Here is a 23,612-nt window from a genome sequence, read left to right as displayed (position 1 = left end):
AAGAAGAAGCATAGGAAGAACAGTACAGTGCATTTTCATGCACTGTAATAAGAAGAATTCGGATAACAGTAGAGTGCATTTTCATGCACTCTAATAATAAGAAGAAATCGGATAACAATAGAGTGCATTTTCATGCACTCTAATAATAAGAAGAAGAAGACTTCGGATAACAGAACAGTGCATTTTCATGCACTGTAATAACTAACTAATTAACTCACACCTGCTAGTGATTACCTCTGAGAAATCATTTCCATAGCGCTCTGAGATATTTTGCTTTTTCTCTATGGTAGTGCACATTGTATACTAAAAAAATATTTTACTTTAGATTTACAAATATATTTTATTTCAAATCATACTACTCAAAGTATCCATCTTTTGCTAAGTCTTCACCAACACTTTTAATTGGTTTTAATTGAAAAGCATAAAGTTAGTTTTGCCAAAAGTATGCCAAGTTCTTATAAAGGCGAAACAGCGAAACATTTTAACTACCGTATTAAACATAAATATCTATATTTAAGATTTTAAGATATAGAGTTTAAGATGTTTGTGTTAATACTTTTAATGTCTTCGGTTTTAGTCTTCAATGTAGAACAATGTTGAAAACAATCATGGAAGAGTAGATTCCATTGTATGAAGAAGTGAATGAAAATGTGTTCATAGCAGTTAGTAGAATCATTATTTTTCGGCTACTGTTATTTTGTTTTAGTATTCTGCCGAGTATCTGGAAAGATGACCACCAATAACACTACCAGTAAAAATATTGTCATAAATTGCATTAATTATGTGATTCTAACTGTTGCAAGTAACTCTTGGACTCTTGTACACAGTTTCATGAAAATTAAACTTGAATGTAAGGAGCTAAAGATTAAATGATTGAACAGGAGGAACATTAATTACAACTTCAATGAGGTGACGCTTCAAATGGACAGAGTACGGCATACATTGTGAAGTGAACGTGTCAATTTCACCTGCTGCCACATGCATCGTGGGTTTTTTGTTTATCTCTGAGTTTGAAGGTTGCCCTGTGAAACGCATCATATGTTACATACTGTACCTCGCCATTCTCGCACGCATGCCAGTATGCACTTCTCATTGTATGTCACATAACAGTTCTGGTGGACAGAGCTACATTCTGATTGGTCGACTCCTTTCTGATGGGGCGTGGTGAGTGTGGCAGGTCTGTTTAAAGGCCAGGGGTCCAGGTTAGACCTTCATCAACAGGATCAATCAGCAACCATGAGGTCTCTCGTCTTCCTTGTGCTCCTCGGAGCTGCTTGTGAGTACAATTCTTGCTGAACTGCTGCTCTTGCCTGCTGTGTTCCAGCTAAACTCTAAAAAGATACCGTTAGATATTCATTCAAGTATTTGTCATGATGTTCCTCTGTAAAATGACATTTTGGCCTTATGTGCAGTTGCAGAGGAGGATAAGATTGTTGGAGGTTATGAGTGCAAGGCCAACTCCAAGCCCTGGCAGGTGTCTCTGAACTCCGGTTACCACTTCTGCGGTGGTTCCCTGGTCAACAAGAACTGGGTTGTGTCTGCTGCTCACTGCTACAAGTCGTATGTTTCTGCACTTGACTTTATATACTTACTTGAAACAGTACAGAACAATAAAAAGTGGAATGGCATGTCTGGCAAAGAGCAACAAATACTGTGAAATACAATTCAAAATGCAATACATGTTAAAATGCACTACTACATTTACTATCTTTACTACTTTTAACTACCTTTTAGATTTTATTGCCGGTCACTCACTCTCTCTATCTCTCCCTCTGCCTCCTCTCAGCCGTGTGGAGGTGCGTATGGGCGAGCACAACATCAGGGTCACTGAGGGAAATGAGCAGTTCATCAGCTCCTCCCGCGTCATCCGCCACCCCAACTACAGCTCTTACAACATCGACAACGACATCATGCTGATCAAGCTGAGCACGCCCGCCACCCTGAACCAGTATGTGCAGCCCGTGGCTCTGCCCACCAGCTGTGCTGCCGCTGGCACCATGTGCACCGTGTCCGGCTGGGGCAACACCATGAGCTCCGGTTAGTATGCCACCATGAAGCCTTCCTCATCTAGGCCTAGTCTTCAATACTGTTCATTCTATCTGACTATCTATTGACGAATAACTATTAGTCAGATTTTATCCTCCTCAACACACTCATTTTTTCATGTTAACCGTTTAGCTGCTGACAGTAACAAGCTCCAGTGCCTGGAGATCCCCATCCTCTCTGACCGCGACTGCAACAACTCCTACCCCGGCATGATCACCGACGCCATGTTCTGCGCTGGATACCTGGAGGGAGGCAAGGACTCTTGCCAGGTAAACTTCTGCACCAAAGAGATTAAATCTTAGGAATGGCATTGATTCTTGACACATTGAAATAATAGGAAATAATTGATTATGTAACTAGAAGCTAGTGATTTGGAGCCAAGTTTGGTCTTGAGTATAAAGCATAAGAATTTCCAGGTTATGACCTTAGCTGTAAATGGTCACTATTTAAAGAATTGAGGAGGCTACTGTAGTTGCCCACTCCGTGAAGTCTGACCATCATGATTCTGTCCGTCTCAGGGTGACTCTGGTGGCCCCGTGGTGTGCAACGGTGAGCTGCAGGGTGTTGTGTCCTGGGGCTACGGCTGTGCTGAGCGCAACCACCCTGGTGTCTACGCCAAGGTGAGATTCAGACAGAACTTACACCACAAAACTCTCTGCTGTCCTATAGAAAGTGATAAGTAATTCACAGTATAAAATATGTGTACAAAACTAATAAGCTTTTTTCTGCTTCTCCAGGTTTGCCTCTTCAACGACTGGCTGGAGCAGACCATGGCCAGTTATTAAACATGCTCATTTGCATTTTAGTACCATAATTTTGAGCTGTCTTATAACAACTCACTGCAGTATAAGAGGTTTGAATTTGGAGTAGTGTTTGTATTTAGTTTTTTTTCCATCTAGCTCAAAATGATGTCAAATTTGATGTTAAAACTATATCTGTGAAAAGCAGTTGACCTCATTTCTATTGTACACTGTTGAACCAAAAGGTTCACTGTCTCCACAATAAACATCTTCATAATGAAACGTGTAAACTAAATTTACTGGGTGTGAGAGGGAGTAGGAAAGCTCCGTAGTACAGTATACATGACCTTAGTACAGTATACATGTATATGATGCAGATTCATTTACATGTATTTATTTATTTATTCATTTGGCTGACACTTTTATACAAAGCGACTTACATATGTCAATTATTACAAGGGCCAGTCTCCCTGGAGCAATGCAGGGTAAAGTGTTGTGCTCAAGGGTGGCAGCCCAGAATGAAACCCACAACTTTACTGGCTGCATGCAACCCCGGCTCCTGTGTGGCTTCATTGTGTTGCACTACTTCATGTTAGTCTCATCTCAGCAAACAAATGGATATATTGAGCATGAGAAGACACATGTAGACAATGTTGGAGTCACTTCAGAAATCTATATCACTAAGGCTGCTGAGAGGATATCAGAAAAGAAGGGTCATGCTGAAACAACAGTGCCTGATCTCACAGAGATCATCTGAAGGCTGATACACCAATACCCAACCCATACCTGTCAACACTCCCGTTTTTCCCGGGTTCTCCCGTATTTCAAGGTCCTCTCCCAGCACCCTCCCGTTTTGTTAGTTCTCCTGGAAAACTCCCGTAATTTGCATGGCCATCAAACTTAATTTTAAAATCATTGATCCATTAATTTTTTCTGTTAGTCTGACATCTCCCAGGTTGCCAGATTGTGTATGAAAAACACCCTACACATACACGATCACTTAATTTCAATTTCAACCGTTTTGTCATATGCTAAAACCTGGCAACCCAAAACCCAAATAAGGAAGCGGGTGCCGTTGTTGTGTTGTTGCTGTTGTGAAATTGTTGGGAATTTAATTGATTAACAGAAATCACATGTGTGAGTGTTGTTGATACACTGAACTTGTGTCCTCGGAACCAAATCTGACAGCAAGCAGCTTTTTACCATTACCTTACGCTTCTGCTGGCATGCGTAAGGTGATGGTAAAGTAAAAGCAACAACCGAAATGCAGTGTTGAAACACGTGTATGAAACGTATTCAATATGCAAACACAAATCTGGTATAAACACTGACACCCCCCCCCCCCCCCCCCCCCGAAAAAAAATCTCCCGTTTTTGTAAAGCAAAATGTTGACAGTTATGACCCAACCCAGTGTTTCCCCTACAGTGTATTTAACAGCGGCGCAGCGCCGCCGCTGGATTTTCAGCGCCGCTGCAACATAATATCACGAGATTCACTTAACACACTGTAAAAGCACAACGGCCAACGTCATCTCGAAATTGTTTTCTGAAAGTCTTGAGTAAGTTAAGTGCATCAAATCCGCACTTAGCCTCTCATTATTCAGGACATATATGCAGCATGATGTGTCAGGTGATTACAAGCCTGCAGCCCATATGGCTAGCCTACGTTCTGAACACGGTTACATTGTTTAGCTATCCGACTGATGGGGTCTTGCTCCGCCACAGTGTAGCCTATGGTGTCATCGTTCACTTGTAGGTTACACAATAAATAGCCTACTTATAGGCCTGGTGACAATAAAAAATGATATTAGTTATATTTCATCACGAAGCTGTTTGTATGCCGTGAATTCGCTTGTAGCCTATGCCATATGTTAAGCTTGAGCAATTCCTCTGATCCAAAGCCTGCTTTGACACATTGACACTAATGTGAAACATGCATCCTCCTCTCCTAGCCTACATCAAATAAAAGAAACCAATTCATGATTACCGAAATGAATTTAACATGGGGGGAAAAAAGTTTGTTGCGATTTAGCCTACTGTTGTGATGCGGTTCTTTCTGCTGATTGGATTTACGTCCGGTGTCGTCAACTCTGAGAACTCTTGCTCCGGCTGACAATTTTATCCAGAGAGCTGATTTCCCAAAGATGAGCCTCCATCAACATTCAACGACAAATTATTAAAACGTAAGTAATGCAATAGAGTAAACCAATGTGCTACAAGGTGTATGGTCTTAACGTTAATTGTAGCCTAGACTTGTAACGTTAGCGTAGGGCTACATGTAATGTTTGCATGGGAAAGCTAGGCGAACAGTCTAGGCCTGTTTAAACTTTCTGATAGTTAAAGGAAATATGAGCATATGTTGGCATATACGTATAGCCTAAATTCTGTCCACTTAGCTATAATAGGCTATCACAAACAGACCTTTTCTACGTTTGCGGCATTAGACATAGGAGCCTACATTCTCTTATCAGAAAGACGTGTTCTCATAACTTCAGCGTTCTCTTGACGGTGAGACGAACGGTCGCACTTCAATCAAGTAGCCTAGGTCCTTTTCGAGTTAATTGTGAGTGAGTTGTATGGTAACTGTGGGAGTGATGTAGAAGAAAAGTGAGTATTTACTTTTTTATACGTGGGTTTGTTGTTTTGGGACTGAGAAATAGACTACAAGGAGAGCATCTGGCTACGTGCATGCGTGTCAGCATTAATGGCCCCCAACAATTAAATTCAATTACCAAAGAGCCTTAGAGATGTTCTTTGAAAAGCCCAGAAAAATTAAGTGCTCGCAGATTGGGTGTGGCCTTTGCCATTAAGACAAATTTAAATAAATTGTAAATAATCTTTTTCTGGGTTGTGCCATTTCATTTTTCTTCTATAATTTTTAACCAATAATGTAAAAGAAAGCTGAACATGTCCACAAAAGAAACACGAAGGTATGATATAAAAAAAAAAAATAATAATAAATAAATAAATAAAAAAATAATTAAAAAAAAAGCGCAACAACCCCCCCCCCCCCCCCCCCCCAAGTAATAGCACCGCTGCTGGAAAAATTTCTAGGGGAAACACTGATCGGGAAAGTATCGAATTCTTGACTTGGTATCGGTATCAAAACAATAATTTTGGTATTGTGACAACACTACATTACAGCTTATGTAGCATAATTATACACTTTGTGTGGAAAAGTACATACCAAACACTGTCAGTGATGTTTTCGCCTGTTGAGGTACACTATTCATGGAGATGCTCAGAGTGTACTCCCCAGTGTCATTGGGAGTCAGGTTGCTGAGCTCCAGTGATGCTGTGGCTTTGTTCAGAGAGACTCTACCAGTATAATCAGGATGTATCTTCTCTGCATCATCAAGTGTAGTGATGATCTCTGTTTTGCTTGGAGAAGTCCAGGTGATTCTTGAAGGTGGTGTAGATGGAGGGTTGATGAGGGTGAACACCACATTCCCTCCAACTGTGCTATTCAGAGGCCCATCCAGCAGTAACTCATCTTGGCAGGAGCACAATCCATCAACATTCAACGACAAATTATTAAAACGTAAGTAATGCAATAGAGTAAACCAATGTGCTACAAGGTGTATGGTCTTAACGTTAATTGTAGCCTAGACTTGTAACGTTAGCGTAGGGCTACATGTAATGTTTGCATGGGAAAGCTAGGCGAACAGTCTAGGCCTGTTTAAACTTTCTGATAGTTAAAGGAAATATGAGCATATGTTGGCATATACGTATAGCCTAAATTCTGTCCACTTAGCTATAATAGGCTATCACAAACAGACCTTTTCTACGTTTGCGGCATTAGACATAGGAGCCTACATTCTCTTATCAGAAAGACGTGTTCTCATAACTTCAGCGTTCTCTTGACGGTGAGACGAACGGTCGCACTTCAATCAAGTAGCCTAGGTCCTTTTCGAGTTAATTGTGAGTGAGTTGTATGGTAACTGTGGGAGTGATGTAGAAGAAAAGTGAGTATTTACTTTTTTATACGTGGGTTTGTTGTTTTGGGACTGAGAAATAGACTACAAGGAGAGCATCTGGCTACGTGCATGCGTGTCAGCATTAATGGCCCCCAACAATTAAATTCAATTACCAAAGAGCCTTAGAGATGTTCTTTGAAAAGCCCAGAAAAATTAAGTGCTCGCAGATTGGGTGTGGCCTTTGCCATTAAGACAAATTTAAATAAATTGTAAATAATCTTTTTCTGGGTTGTGCCATTTCATTTTTCTTCTATAATTTTTAACCAATAATGTAAAAGAAAGCTGAACATGTCCACAAAAGAAACACGAAGGTATGATATAAAAAAAAAAATAATAATAAATAAATAAATAAAAAAATAATTTAAAAAAAAGCGCAACAACCCCCCCCCCCCCCCCCCCCCAAGTAATAGCACCGCTGCTGGAAAAATTTCTAGGGGAAACACTGCAACCCCACCTGCCCCAAATACTTGTCACCACAAAGACGCGTCAACATGGACACTGCTAGCCTAGAAATCTAGACGCACCCTAGCGGCAGCAAATGTAATTTGCAGCCAGGGTAGTCTGCAACTCTGGCTTGCGAGCTGGAAAAATCAAACTTCGATCAAGCCAATTACATCATGTATAGAGTCGGTGGATGGGCTTAATATAATGATGGCAGAGATGCAACGGTTCTGCATGAATTCCCTGCTAGTCTACTTGAAAACAAAGAAGATGGATGCTGCTGCTGTCGAGTTCAGCTTTTTTTAACTTGGCAAAAGTTTGATCAACTAGCCAACTAGCTGTGCTGGTGGGAAAACGCATGGGACCCATAAGTTCTAGCGCTATCCTATTGCGTGTAGAGGGAATTTGAAAGACAACCGTTTACCACACCCCTCGGATTGAGCACTGACAACGGTGAGTTCCCATGCCCTATATCTTGATGTGGGTCTGGCTCGTCAGGCTCTGACAGACACTGCCGGAATGACTGCTGAAAGGAAGCGAAGCGTCTGTATCAAACTCCTCAGCAAATGGAGACTCTGAACCAATATCAAACTTCCCAGGACCTCAGCAGTCAAATGGAGACTGTGACCATGTAGCTCAACCCCCCCCCCCATCTCCCATCACCACGGCCACCTAATCACCCCACCACCCAATCAAACTCCCATTGTCAAATTGTCTGACTTTGTGCGTGTGCAAGGCTTCACAACACCAATCTTACTCCAGCGGCGAGATCACAACAGATGATTGGCACGATGTTTTCACAACACACCATATGAGCGGCTCAATGTATTCACATCACACCACATGATTGGCTCAATGTATTCACATGTCGACGTTTTGCCGAGGAAGGGGTGGGATATGTGTAGACAACGGCCATATTGGCGTAACAAACTAGCCCCATGCATTTCTATGGAGTATTTTTTTGAGTGCTGTGTCTCCACATTAGAAAGTCTCTGGCGTAAGGCATGTGTTGTGTAGATCTGGCTGAGCGTAAGGCATGTTTTCTGGTTGAGCATAAGGCATGTGTTGTGTAGATCAGGCTGAGCGTACATGTAAGGCATGTGTTGTGTAGATCTGGCTGAGCGTAAGGCATGTGTTGTGTAGATCTGGCTGAGCGTAAGGCTTGTGTTGTGTAGATCTGGCTGAGCGTGTTGTGTAGATCTGGCTGAGCGTAAGGCATGTGTTGTGTATAGTAGATCTGGCTGAGCCTAAGGCAACATACATAAAAAAGGTGGACCTTAGCCTGGCGGGCCATTCTATATCATTGAAATGTATAGTCTGGAATCAAACCATTCACCTCGCTTAATCCAAGGGACGTGCAGAGAATTGTCTTTCAAACTGCCTAGGCATGCAATAGGCCAGCGCTACGACCATATCCGTATCCTGTCGGCAAACGGCAAATACATCCTTCTTCGAAAGACTTAAGTGCATTGTGTTGCTCTACTTTCAAAGAAAAGTCCAACTCCTCCAAAGTTGACGCCAACGCCAATTCAAACAACTGCTCTTCGTTCGCCATAGCCACCTTTGTTGTTGTTCACAGTCACAGGACTGTCGTTATCCTGTTAAGCCCGCCTTAAGACTGTCTAACAAAATAGAGTGCTGTGATTGGATGAAACCCACGGCGTCAGCCAATAGAAATCCCTATGGTTTGATACTAGACGTACAGGCTGAGCAAATTAATTTGCCGCCGCTAGGGTGCGTCTAGATTTCTAGGCTAGGTGGACCTCCTAGGCCCTACGGTTCTCGAGATATTCACAGAAAACTGTCTCCACCTACAGGCCAGTTGGTGTATAGTAACATAAATTAATTTATTGTGTGGCCCCCCATGAACGGAATTCCACGAAACTTGGCGTGCATTCAGAGGGTGTCATAACGATCCTGTACATCCAATTTCATGCAGTTTTGACTTTGTTAGGTCACAGATACCTGCGATTACAACACCTCATTTTTACTTTTTTGTGTTTAACTAGGTGGCGCTCAGGGTTGGGTAGTAACGGATTATATGTAATCTGGATTACGTAATCAGATTACAAAAATCAAGTAACTATAATCAGCCCAGATTACAATAAAAAATTTGTGTAATCAGATTACAGTTACATTGTTGGGGATTACCTGATTACATTTTATCATGCAAACAATGCAACTTTTTTATGATAGCCGGCTTGCCGGTTCGATCGCCGACCAGTAGAAAAAATGTGGGCGGGGGAAGTGGTTGAGCACTGCTCTCCCATGCTCACATCCACGGCTGAAATGCCCTTGAGTAAGGCACCTAATCCCTCACTGATCCCCGAGCGCCGCTGTAGCAGACAGCTCACTGCTCCGGGTTGGTGTGTGCTTCACCTCACTGTGTGCTCTGTGTGCTTCACTAATTCACGGATTGGGAGACCAAATTTCCCTCACGGGATCATAAACGTATCTATACTTACTTACTAACCTTTTTACTATTGGGGCAGGTCTCTCGGCACACTGCCTGATCTTTTCCTCCTAATCTTAATGTAGCCTCTTGTTTTAGTGTTACAGTTTACTTTGAGAAGTAGTCCAGGTGTGCCCTTATAAAGGTTAAGCTGAGTTGTGCATGTTTGGAGAATAGTGATCCATGATCACATCCATGATGACTAATGGTACCGATCCACTTGCACGACACGTCATACGCATGGGGTCGCGCTGCCTCCCCTCGTTCAGTCGTGTGTGGGCGTTTCGTTTAAAATGTCAGTTACCAGCTCATATTCAGTTCGCTTTAACGTATCTTAAGTGTTTTTCCACAAATGGACCACAATTTTAGGCATGTACTTAACAGTATACAACACATTAATAGCATAAACAAACTATGCAAGCCATTTCGAAATCTTGTTTTATTTAAACTACTCAATGCAATCTCAAATCCTCACCAGAAACACCAACAGTCAATATATTCATCCAAATCCTAGTTTCGTTTGTTTTATGGACTACTAGGTGGTCGTGGAAGAGATCGTTAAAACATTATTTGTCTTGTAAGCGGAACCAACATTTCACAGGCACCGTTGTGGTACAACAAAGGACTTACAACCTCGTTCTTTCATTGGAGAGTCGCCTTGCGTTCAACAGATTCATTTGCATAAAGCTGGGCATCGGCCAGCTTTTTGACGCGCGACATTATTTCAAATGCAGCGCTGCCTTCCCGGAATGCTTTGCGGGCGCTTTAAAGTCGCTTGATGTCACCCATAGGACTAGAGTGGAATGCGACACGACAATGAAGTGAAGTACAAGTGGATCTGTACTGTAAGTGATCAATTTTGGGATGGGGTGAAAATTTCAGCCACCAAAACACCACCCCCAAAGTGGTGAATAGCTATAGAAATGTATTCGTTTTGGGTGTTTTTCAGACAATGGGACCTGGTGACCTCAAAGTAAATGGTAACACTAAAACAAGGGGCTACATTAAGATTTTTGGAGGAAAAGATCAGTTAATTCACACAGGAATGCTTTACTCAGAGCAAAGAGATTTCTTAGATGTAATGAAATAATAAAGAGAAAAATAGAATTAGAATTCTTTCATCAATTCAGTGGTGGTGTCTTTTTCTTAAGGGACATATTTATTGAAGTAATCTAAAAATAACCCTAAAGTAATCAGATTACGTTACATGTTTTTGGTAATCCAACTGATTACGTTACTGATTACAAAAATTGCCATGTAATTTGTAGTCAGTAATGGATTATATTTCAAAGTAATCTGACCCAACCCTGGTGGCGCTATACATGAAATGAGTGGTTATAGAATGGGTTATGGAATGGGTTGACATGGCCCCTTGAGATCAACATACAAAAAAAAGGTGGTCCTCCTAAACCCTACGGCTCTCGAGATATTCACAGAAAACTGTGTCTGCCCTACCCTTCTTTCGGGGGTCCAGTCCAGTGGGGGGGGGGGGGGGGGGGGCTACAGATCAAAACGAAAAACGATGGTTCCATGCTATCCATGTGGGGTTACATGCCCACCAAGTTTCGTGTACCCCGGTCTTTCAGTGTCACGGGAATCCTTGACTGAAATTTGGCCATGTGAAAAAAAAATCTGACTAAACCTATATGACCGCCGCTTCGCTGCACGGCGGTCATAATAATGTAATTTAGAGTTAAAGCCCTGCAAAGGAGGATGAGGTCAGTAGAACATTAGCCTGGGTGCCATTCCGAACTTAGTCCCGCCCACAACTGAGGTCGGGAAGTTCGGTCTGGCATTGCTTCATTGTGGTGGAAGTATGCTCGCCCTATCTCAGGCGGACCAATCAAATCAGGCTTTACGATGATGGACAGGTGAGCAACAGCGCCTGATCTATCACGTCATCTGAGCACGCTTAGATTAGGCTTATGTTTGAAACAAAAACGCTGTGGCTAGAAGGATACATGGCGTTTAAGACCCCATATTGAAAATTCATATTATTTAATGAGGTTGTATCACTGAAAACGATTATTTCTGAAAACTTTGGCCAAAGTTGAGATGTGGGAAAACTTGTGGTTTCACTTTCATCAAGGGAAAACAGCGCTGTTGCATTGCGACATGTTCCCTCGTTCGTTTGAAATCTCTGATTGACCACCTGTTCGAGGGATTTGCGACAGCCTTTCCCAGCTGTTTAACATGTTTGTAGCATATCACTGTTCAACAGAATTATTTTTAAAAACGGAGGGGATATAGGAGAAGAAGGATGGTTCGTGTGTTTTCTTCCTACACCTCACGGTAAGCTATTTTGTTGCTCTGATTGGTTAGGTCTATCCAATTGAGTGCAGAGGCATTCCCCCCCTGTATCGGTTGAAACACGCCCCATAATTACGTCCCGATGGAGCAGTATCAGACTCATATTGAGTATCGAATTGAGTATGACTACGTCAGGCTAGTAGAACATAGCAACAGGAGTACAATACACTCACCAGGAGGTGTCAGTCTAGAGCCAAGAATCAGAGACACCAGTCATCTCAACGATCGCCTCTTCTTTGTGCTATCCCTTATGATTTTTTAAATAGTAATAGGCTACTATAAGATTTCTAGAGTAGCTCTATGGTAGTGTGTACTTCAGTGATGTTCTGTAATTCCTCTATAATATCCTTCCTCACCCTAGTGTTCCTTAAATACTTCTATTGTAGGTCCTAACATACTATACAATTCCTATAATATCTACAGTGTTCCTGGAAAGAAACTACTATAATATTGTGTCCCAAAATATAAGATTCCCATAGGCTAGTTCTCTTTTGTAAAGGGAAGTCTAGGAACTTTACCGCTGCCTGAAAGCCAGCACTGACAGGAGGAAAAGCTTTGATATTTGAAAAGCTTTGATTGAAGGCAGTGTACTATCTTAGAGTGTGCTGTATAGGGCCTATCTAGACTGTCTGCAAGCCATGATGACAATACTACAAGTCACTTTGCACACAACTTACACATGAGCATATTTATTTTTGCATTAGTGTATACTTAGTATACATTGTACTATATAACAGTTACATTTACTTTGGCTATTAAAAATAACACCAAATCAATCAGAAATGCAAACAAAAGTTGCAGGATTTTTTTTTAAATGTAATACAGAGGCTCATTATCAGAAACCATCCTCAAAAAAGTCCTTAGACCCACCACTTGGTGGCATCTTAACAGCTTCAGGCAGGTTATTTCAGGTTATTTTGAGGAGCCATTTCGGAAATTTACGTCAATCATGCCGTTTTCAATAATGTGGTTGGTTACTTACAATACAGGAAGGGGTGGGATATGTGTAACCAGGTGGTAAAAAGAAGGGATTAAATTACTACATTTATGGTTCATCTTTTATATTGTGAGATTTTTCATTTGTTTTCTTTTATTGTTTTCTATTGAGATCAAAGGTTCACATTGTCATACACTAAACCAAAAAAATGGTTGTCTACTATTTGTAGTTGGATGCAATATCTAGAGTAATATGTATACCCAGTAGGGGGCGGTAGTTGCCAATTCTTCTGACGAATTGTATATAGTTAGCCTACTTCATTAGTACTTTCCTGCGTGAGTTGGAACTTGCTCTTTTTTACCCGAGGAGGCTACGAGAGAAAGCATGTTAAGCTGTTGTGTATATTAAGAACATTTCCTGGTAAATAGCTTTTCCACACAGTAGTTGAGTGAGTTAAAGTGAGTGTTTAATATGCTGTTAGAAACGTGATATGTTTGTGCTATAGGTGCTAATGAAGTTTGAGGATTATTCGTCCACATTTGCTGTAACTACTATAATTTGCTGTAACTGCTGAAGATGTAAGTGAGATCTTGAAACTACTTTTTATTTTGATATTAGACATGTTAAGTGTTATCCATTTCTAAGACTGTGTGTATGTTTGTTTGGTTTTAGAAAGTACTGTAAGCCCACTGCCGTATTTTAGTTAGAGAGAACAAAGCTTCAACATTACCAATTCATGCTAACGTATTTTGGTTGAATGCCAGAGACTATTTCTGGTTACTAGCTGCTACCTACTGTACACACTGGTGAATAAACTTAAAGAAAGAATCCTAACTCCTTTGTGTCCTATGTGGTTGAACTTCCATAGGCTACACAAATTGGTACCAGGAGTGGGGTCTTTAATATCAACTAGTGTAGCATAGCTTAGCTAAATAAAAAAATAAAAAATACGGCAGTGGTGAAGACAGCGCAGGAAGATCTACAACGTTCCAACCAGCTGCACTACAGAGGAGGCGGTTTCGTGGCGGTGCCAAGACGGTGTGGATGAGAGGATCTCCGCGCAGTTTATTTTGAAAGACTTTTCTTCAGCAAATATCCTTGCAAATTGAAAACATTTTCATTGGTTTTGAGGACTGAGATTTTTTTTTATTTGTTTATAGCTTAACATTGAAAATGTTGGAGCATAGTGATACTGAACTGCCAGAGCAGAGTATGCCTACCCGTGACTCAAGGCCTACCGGTGACTCAGCTTTGGATAGGCTACAGGATCAGATTTCAGAGCTTGGTAGGTTGCAGGCTGAGGCCATGACTAATAAGGCAACGCGATCCTTTGTTTACAGAGAACGCCACATTCAGAATTTTAGCGGGGAGTACAGTAAAGATGGGAGGGCTGTTGAGGAATTTATTGAGGAGGTGGAGAGGGTTTTAAGAACCCGGGAGCAAACCGTAGATGAGAAATTTGACTTTGTAATTTCCCTCTTAAGGGGCCCAGCACTTGAAGAGGTCCGGATGTGCGTAGGAAATGAGTCTAAGCAGCCTGATGATGTGTTTGATTGTCTACGTGAGGCTTTTGGTGAAAAACGCAGTGCCACTCAACTTTTACAGTCCTTCTACAACCTCAAACAAGCAGAGGGTGAAAATTTAAGTGACTATTCCCACAATCTGTCCCATCTACTGATTTCTGCAGTCAAGCAGTCTCCCTATCTTGTTCCAGATGGAAAAATCCTGTTGAGAGATCAGTTCATTGAGGGTTTACGAGATGCATTGCTCAAGCGAGAACTTCGGAAATTAGTGAGAGAGAAACCTCACCTAGACCTTAGAGGTGTTCGTAAGGAAGCAGAGTTATGGGCCATGGAGGAAAATAGTACGGCTCCCAAAATGGTGAGATCAAAAGTGTCCGAGGTAACTAGTCAAACCCTATGTTCAGCTGTCAGCATGGGAAAAGGCCAACCTTCTACATTGGATGAGGTCTTAGAAGTAGTCTCTAGACAGGAAAGACGGCTAGTGGAACAAGATACTGCTATATCTGAACTTACAAAAGCTGTTAAGGAACTGACCATGTCTAGGACCCAACAGATGTATAGAAGACCTGATTATAGGCCTAGAGTGCAGCCACGCTTTGCTGAAGATGGGCAGCCCATTTGCTTTAAATGCAATGGAGTGGGACATCTAGCACGTGCATGTACGAAGAGGTTTAGTGCACAGCCTCAAGTCTCTAGTGTTCAGGAAAACTGACTCCCTCGGTTGTTACGAGCCAGGCAATGCGAGGGGAGACTATTGGCTCATCCGATACTACCATTCGAAGTAAACTACTTGAGCAAGCAGTTGGGAAATGCCCTATAGTTGAATTAAAAATCAAGGGGGTAACCGCATCATGTCTACTAGACACTGGTAGTCAGGTTAGTACCATTACTGAAAGTTTCTTCAGGGATTGTTTGTTAGGTGATGACCAACAGATGCTTTCTACTTCTGGGTGGTTGAAGCTAACTGCTGCAAATGGATTGGACATCCCTTACTTAGGTTATCTCGAATTGGATGTAGAAACTATGGGTATGACCATACCTGATTGTGGGTTTTTAGTAGTAAAAGATTCCCCAAACTCTTGTGCCGCACCTGGGTTGATTGGGATGAATATCATCAGCAGGTGCCGGCAGATTATTCATGCCGAGTTTGACACAACACTCAATGGCCACTTGGACTCAGATTGGCGAGAAGCTTTTCAGAAAATACAGTTAGTTGATCTTGTATACCGGGCCTCCTTTGCCCGTACCTCCGGTAAAGACCTGGCCCATGTCCCAGCCTTATCTGTTGCTACAGTAATAGCTAGAAGGGTCAAGAGAACAGGGGCAAATGGGCAAACACTCTTGTTAGAGCCTACTAGTACTCCATTACCAGGTGGGTTGTTAGTGGTGCCGACGCTTGTTCCTGCTGGGGACCTTGAATTTCCGGTGCAAGTTATAAACACATCACCAGAGGACATTTGGCTTCATCCTAGGACTAGAGTTGGCTTGCTTACTCCTGCAGATCTAGTTAACACCACAAAGTCCTGTGAGGTTAAGTTTCAGAGGATTTCAGCAGACCTTGAGCAAATTAGTATTGACAGCAGTGTTCATCCGACAAGTAAGACATCTTTATTTGACCAGTGGAATATTGGTGGAACTCCAGAACAGCAGGATAGGATGGGTAGGTTGTTAGAAAGGTACTCAACTGTCTTTGCAACTGAGGATGAGGACTTAGGTTATACGGATAAGGTCCAACATGAGATTCACTTGACTGATGATGTGCCTGTAACTCAGCCTTACCGTAGAATTCCACCAACTCAATACCGGGAAGTTAGAGAACACATAACAACTCTGTTGAAAAAAGGTGTGATTCAGGAAAGTGCGAGCGCCTATGCATCACCCATAGTGGTAGTTCGCAAGCCTGATGGCAGTTTGAGGTTATGTATCGATTATAGGAAGCTAAATGCAAAGACTAGGCGAGATGCATTTCCATTACCTAGGATTGACGAGAGCTTTGATGCATTAAGAGGGGCCAGATTCTTTTCAACTATTGATTTGGCTAGTGGGTACCATCAGGTGGCGATGTGTGAAAGAGATCGGCCAAAGACGGCCTTTACTACACCTTTTGGGCTGTTTGAATATCGTAGAATGCCATTTGGGGTATGTAACGGTCCCGCAACGTTCCAGCGCTTAATGCAAGCTACTATGAGTGATCTAATTTTTCAGGTCATACTGGTCTATTTAGATGACATTTTGCTTTTCTCGCAGACTTTTGATGATCATCTTAATAGATTAGAGACTGTCTTGTCACGATTAGCGGAGACGGGGTTGAAGTTGAAACTTCAGAAATGTAACTTCCTTCAGGAGAAAGTTCAGTTCTTAGGACATCAGGTTTCTGCTGATGGCATCGGCCCGGATCCAAACAAAGTAGCCGCTGTGACTGAGTGGCCGGTCCCCACTTCGGTCAAGCAGTTGAGGTCCTTCCTAGGATTCTGTAGCTACTACAGGAAGTTTATACAGGGATTTTCAAAGATTGCTGGACCACTACATGATCTGGTTAATAGTTGTTTATATGATGGCAAGCCTAGAAGATCCCTTCAGTTTAGTTCCTTGTGGACTAGTGAGTGTCAGAGCTCTTTCCAAAATCTCAAAGAAAAGCTGACCACTGCTCCTATATTGGGTTTTGCAGATTTTACTCTCCCCTTTATAGTAGAGACAGATGCTAGCCAGCATGGACTAGGTGCTGTATTGTGTCAGCAACAAGAGGGCCGTAAGCGTGTCATAGCTTATGCGAGTAGGAGGCTGCGTAATGCAGAAAAGAATGACCATAACTACAGTAGTATGAAGTTAGAATTGCTTGCATTAAAATGGGCAGTAGCTGACAAATTTAGGAGTTACTTACTTGGAACGAAATTTGTGATCCTGACTGATAATAACCCACTCTGTTACCTAAAATCAGCTAAACTAGGTGCGATAGAACAGAGATGGGTTGGGCAGTTATCTGTTTTTGATTTTGAAGTGAAGTACAGACCTGGATCTAGTAATGCTGCTGCAGATGCTCTGTCTAGGCAGGAGTTTGCAGGGGAGCCTGAACCTGATGGGGATGCGGAATTTGATGACTGTGTTGCAGTTTGTAACCTGACCAGCAGAGGGACAGTGCTGAACCCTGACCTTGTGGTAGCTGGCATACATTGTTGTAGGGTTCGACAAATTCGTGCACTTGAATCAGGAGACACTGACAATAGTGATGCTCAAGGCAACACCCATACATTGCCAGGATATACCAGAGAACAACTAGTGGAATTCCAAACCAATGATGTAATTCTCAGGGAGTTCTGTAAGTTCTGGGATAGACAAAAGAAACCCAATTACCGAGAACGGTTAGGTTTAACAACTCCAGTAAAGCGCCTTCTCAAACAGTGGAGTCAGATTCAGATGAGGGATGGCTTGTTATATCGAGTGGTAGAGGATTCCCGGAATGGTCAGTGTTGGCAGCTACTCTTACCATGTTGTCTCAGAGAACAGGTCTTGGAGAGTGTTCATGACAGTATGGGTCACCAGGGAATTGAACGTACTGTTAGCCTGTTGAAGCAGAGATGTTTTTGGGTTGGCATGTACGAAGATGTGGATAACTGGGTAAAGAAGTGCCAACGTTGTATACTCACCAAGATGCCCCAGCCCAAGATACATCCCCCGGTTAAAGCTTTTCTGGCTTCCAGACCTCTCGAAGTGGTGGCTGTAGATTTCACTGTGTTAGAACCAGCATCTGATGGTCGTGAAAATGTGCTGGTGGTCACAGATGTGTTCACAAAATTCACACAGGCCTACCCAACTAAAGACCAGAAAGCTGACACTACAGCCAAGATCTTATTGAAGGAATGGTTCATGAAATATGGGGTTCCGGAGAGATTACACTCAGATCAAGGCAGAAACTTTGAAAGTGAAGTCATTGCTGAGCTGTGTAAACTTTATGGTGTTAAAAAGACTCGTACCACTCCCTATAGGCCTCAGGGTAATGCCCAATGTGAGAGATACAATAGAACCCTTCATGACCTCTTACGTACTCTTCCCCCTGAAAAGAAGAGAAGATGGACAGAGCATCTTCCTGAATTGGTTTATGCATATAATGTCACCCCTCATTCCACCACAGGGTATTCACCTCACTTTTTACTCTTTGGGGTCCAGCCAAGATTGCCTGTAGATGCCTTGTTAGGTCATCAGATGCTAGGTCAGGACACTGTTTCAGGTGATAGGAGAGTAGACTGGCTGTCCGTTCATCAGGAGAGACTGAGACAGGCCCATGAACGAGCTAAAGAATACTCGGAGCACAAGGCTAATGAAAGAATCTCGTTATTAAATGAGAAAGTCTTCTGTCCTAAGGTCAATGTAGGTCAAATTGTCTACCTTCGTCATAGGCCCTTAGGAAGGAACAAAATCCAGGATGCCTGGAGCCCTGTTGTGTATAGGGTAATAGATATCCAGGGCACGACACATACTGTTGAACCTTTAGAGGGAGGTCCTACTAAAAGGGTACACAGAACAGAATTGCGGCCTTGTAATCGTCCCATGCCTAAACCAAGACCTGATACAGTGAGTCCCCCTGAGGGTAGCATGCCCAGAGTGACAGAAACACCAAATTGTGATGAATTTAATGAACCTGATGTTGTAGTGCTTGAAGAGGTTACTGCTCCCCAAAGCTATGCTGAGCCTAGTGCACAGGTAAACACGGACAGTACAGATGATGTTCTCATACCTGAGCCAGTACATAATGATGAGCAGTTACCGGTGACTGGTGATAATGTATGTGATGAGTATGTGGAAACACTAAGGGGAGAGAGACCAAGTTCACCAGATCAGGGAACCAGCTTACCTCCTCCTCAGCGGCGGAGTTCAAGAACTACTGCGGGGATACATACAAACCCTTTTAATCTTCCTAAGTCAGCATGTAATGCAGTAGCAGTAAGCACAGAGATGGTTTCACAGGTTTTATCAAGTATTGGTGCAGTTGTATTTGAGAAAGCATTGCAAGAAGTAATGAATTCTTCATAGAATAATTTGTCATCGAGGACGTTGACATATGCAGGGGAGAATGTAACCAGGTGGTAAAAAGAAGGGATTAAATTACTACATTTATGGTTCATCTTTTATATTGTGAGATTTTTCATTTGTTTTCTTTTATTGTTTTCTATTGAGATCAAAGGTTCACATTGTCATACACTAAACCAAAAAAATGGTTGTCTACTATTTGTAGTTGGATGCAATATCTAGAGTAATATGTATACCCAGTAGGGGGCGGTAGTTGCCAATTCTTCTGACGAATTGTATATAGTTAGCCTACTTCATTAGTACTTTCCTGCGTGAGTTGGAACTCGCTCTTTTTTACCCGAGGAGGCTACGAGAGAAAGCATGTTAAGCTGTTGTGTATATTAAGAACATTTCCTGGTAAATAGCTTTTCCACACAGTAGTTGAGTGAGTTAAAGTGAGTGTTTAATATGCTGTTAGAAACGTGATATGTTTGTGCTATAGGTGCTAATGAAGTTTGAGGATTATTCGTCCACATTTGCTGTAACTACTATAATTTGCTGTAACTGCTGAAGATGTAAGTGAGATCTTGAAACTACTTTTTATTTTGATATTAGACATGTTAAGTGTTGTTATCCATTTCTAAGACTGTGTGTATGTTTGTTTGGTTTTAGAAAGTACTGTAAGCCCACTGCCGTATTTTAGTTAGAGAGAACAAAGCTTCAACATTACCAATTCATGCTAACGTATTTTGGTTGAATGCCAGAGACTATTTCTGGTTACTAGCTGCTACCTACTGTACACACTGGTGAATAAACTTAAAGAAAGAATCCTAACTCCTTTGTGTCCTATGTGGTTGAACTTCCATAGGCTACATATGTATAGACAACTGCCATATTGGCATTACAAAGTTAACCCCATACATATCTATGGAGGATTATTTAAGTACTGTGTCTTCTCATTTTAAAGTCTCAATTAAAGACACATGACAAGAAGCACAACTGTGCTCCTTTAGATGAGTTGGGTATTTTAAACATCAGCTTTCATGGATGCAATAAAAGGCACAACATGGTCACAAACAATACAGTTTCTTCTGAAATGTGACAATCTATTTTAGTTCCTAAGAAATTAAAGCTGTTCATGTAAGAATTGGCCAAGAAACTGAAGGTCTCGTGCTGTTTGCTGTGTGGTTTGCTTCTTCTTTCACAGAGGAGCACAAACTGGTTTCAACCAGAACAGAAAGGGAAGAGGGAGTCCCTAGCGCAGAATCAAGCGAGAGGACAACTACATTAGTGTTTTTTATCTGAGAAACGGACATTTCAGACGTTCCTAAGCTCTGTTAAACTAGATGTACCGCATAGCGGTACAAAATATGACCGCTGCTCAGTCCTGTACATCCGTTCCGCGAAAATAAATCACACTTCAATTTGTCTCCATATTTTACTCCATCCCCAACTCTTGAAACTTTTGTGTAGGCCTATGCTTGTTTGGCATGCCTGAGTGTGTGTGTGCGGTTGCACAGAAAGTAGCCTACTGGTGCTGAAAAGGTGAATAGATTGTAGAATAGCCAAAGAAGATGTAGCATTGTTATAAAACCTTTAAAATCTCTAAACAATCACAAGTAGGGCAGTTCATCACAGTTCATCCATTGCAACTGGATTGATGAAAGGTCACTTACACCTGTAGGCTACATTGTATTTGGGAAAAGCAAAAGGTATCAGCATAATTTTATTTATTTATTTATTTATTTATTTATTTATTTATTTATTTATATATAAACAAAAACATCTCTGTCAGTTCCATGCCGTTTTCAACAGCTATCAAAAACAAAGGTCATTTTTGGATGGATGGATTTTTTGTGAATGTTTCTTCTTCTACATAAGATTTTAGTCATCTTTAGTTCATGTGATACTTTATTGTCAATGCACAAATTAAGTAACAGTAGTCTGAAACGTTATTGTTAATGCACAAATTAAGTAACAGTAGTCTGAAACGAAATGCTGTTTTACATCTAACCAGTGGTGCAAATAACTGACATGTCCAAATGGGCCTTGATGAAATGCGTCGCTAGACTGTTCATACACATTTTAACGGGCCAAAGTTGAAGAGCTGTTGTCCGTTATTGTTCGTGCAAATATAGGCTGATTCATGTTACATTGCATTGTGTAACTGAGGTCCATGGCTAGTCTGGCTTTCACCAGACCAAGCTCAATCTTTTAAGAAATCAAAAAATTAATAGCGGGCAGATCAGGCTGGGTTCACCCAGCCTAGTCCATAGGCACCCGATATTGTTTAATTTTCCGATTGAGATATCCACGCTCTGGCTATTCTAAATGCAAAAATGCATCAGGGAGTTATGACAAAACTGTAACTAACAAACTAGATCAGGGGTGGGCAACTAATTTCCCCAAGGGGCCACATGACAAACTGGGACTGTTGAGGAGGGCCAGACCCAAAATACCAAACTCAAGTCTGAACTCAATTCTGTTCAATTCTATTCTGTTCTTGTATAACATTAAGTAAATCATATGGTTTTGTTTACTAGTCGTAAGAACAGATGAAAATGTGAGGGAGACAAAGGAAAAACAGCAATATTTAATCTATGTTGTTATGATACTGTTGGTCTCTGTTTGCCTGTCTCTCTTTCTATGTGTTGCAGGGCGGAGTCAGTGCACAGGTGTTGCTAGTCAGCTGCTAGTCAGCTGATCAGGGATCCAGCTATAAAGAGGCTACCTGGCTGGGTTCGGGGTTCCCTCTCTCCAGGAGAACCGGCGTTGCCTTTATTTTGAGAATGCATTTTACATTGTACCCTGACTTACACTACACCTTTATTTTTTTCACCATTTTATGGACACTGACTGTAGTTTACGTTTGGCCTACATTATTACTTTAATAAACATTTGTTAACGGTTATCTACGTGTGGTCTCATATGTTAAAATCACCACAAACGAGCCTGGTGGTCTTAACAATGTCCAGTATTTAATCCTCATTCTCGAAAAAATGATTTTTTGACATTCTGTCATTTTGACATATCTGCCAGTAACGTTTTGAAATTAACACTTCGTATCGCCAACGAGCAGCAGTAGGAGTTCGGTCCATTACCATATCAATCCCCACCGTGATCGCCAAGTGCAACATGTGTTGTGCAACACACATACAAGGTCTAAACATGCGACAAACTGATAATCAGTAGGCTACAGAATATCTCATCGTTTTTATACTGTATATCCAAAAGAGAACTGTTTTGATCAACTCTGCCCTCTGCCCTCATCTTGTCTCCCTGCGGCCTGCTCACGGCTTTTATCCTGTGCCTCTCTTGTCTGCTGGTCCTTTGATAGCTGTTAAAATTCACGCAGCTCCATGAGTCAAGGAAAGCGCGAATGAAGTAGCCACTTCTAAATGGGACCCACTACACAGTAGCTTAAGGTGTGTTGCTAAAGCAGCCATAATGAAATTAAGGTGTCATTGTTTGGATACTTCACACACACGTGCTTTTTAATTTCACAGACTACAACTACCAAGCTGGAATCAAAGCACATCGATTCCCTTCTCACACCCTGCACGCACTTAAAACAAAATAAACAAGCGTCTCAGTCTCACGCATATATAGGCAAAACTGTATCAGACCGGTGTAACGTTGGTAAATCTTCCATTGCAGTAAAAACCAAGCATGTCCGATAAACATCCTCAGATTTATTTCGGCTTCAAGAAGAAATGGGAATTACATTTCATGTGAACATAGTCCTATCCTTATTAGACGTTCTCTGCGGTAAACTACAGGTCCTTGTAGGAAGCGTCCATTGTTTTTCCAACCTACTTTTAACTTCCAACAAAATTACGTCTCACTGCAACGATGCGCCATCTAGTGGACAAACGGCTACTTATCGCCAATACTGGAAATGCAGCCATGATGATGATGATGAATATTTATTTTGGCTTTCTTTTAATCCTACTGAATTTGTAATTATGTATCGGCAGTTCTAATACCGATAGTATGTGGGTGCCTGTGTGTGTGTGTGCACGGGGAGGGGGGAGTGGCCCCCGGGGACGAAATGGAAATTTTTCCGTAAAAGTCTAGTGGGGCTACATACCCACCAAATTTCATGTGCCCCGGTGGTTCGGTGTCCCGGGTATCGTTGACCAAAAATTCAGGAAGTAGATGACGGGGGGGGGGGGGGGGGACT

The 23,612-nt window shown here is 41.8% G+C and overlaps 1 protein-coding gene across 1 annotated transcript; it reads left to right on the top strand.

The window, feature by feature from the left end:
- Positions 1 to 1,225: 1,225 nt before the first annotated feature.
- Positions 1,226 to 3,037, top strand: LOC121720257 (trypsin-1). Its single transcript, XM_042106250.1, has 6 exons — positions 1,226 to 1,276; positions 1,413 to 1,560; positions 1,787 to 2,037; positions 2,179 to 2,315; positions 2,565 to 2,666; positions 2,784 to 3,037. The coding sequence occupies exons 1-6, from the start codon at positions 1,237 to 1,239 to the stop codon at positions 2,829 to 2,831; spliced, it is 726 nt and encodes a 241-aa protein (XP_041962184.1). The 5' UTR covers positions 1,226 to 1,236; the 3' UTR covers positions 2,832 to 3,037.
- The last annotated feature ends 20,575 nt before the right edge of the window (positions 3,038 to 23,612 follow it).

The sequence above is a fragment of the Alosa sapidissima genome, chromosome 10, assembly GCF_018492685.1.
Source record: "Alosa sapidissima isolate fAloSap1 chromosome 10, fAloSap1.pri, whole genome shotgun sequence".
Lineage (NCBI taxonomy): Eukaryota > Metazoa > Chordata > Actinopteri > Clupeiformes > Clupeidae > Alosa > Alosa sapidissima.
This window is presented reverse-complemented; position numbering and strand designations above follow the sequence as displayed.

Coding starts and splice junctions, on each gene's coding strand:
- LOC121720257 (XM_042106250.1), top strand. CDS start 1,237: ATGAGGTCTCTCGTCTTCCTTGTGCTCCTCGGAGCTGCTT. Junction 1,277..1,412: donor TGTGCTCCTCGGAGCTGCTT/GTGAGTACAATT, acceptor CCTTATGTGCAG/TTGCAGAGGAGGATAAGATT. Junction 1,561..1,786: donor GCTGCTCACTGCTACAAGTC/GTATGTTTCTGC, acceptor GCCTCCTCTCAG/CCGTGTGGAGGTGCGTATGG.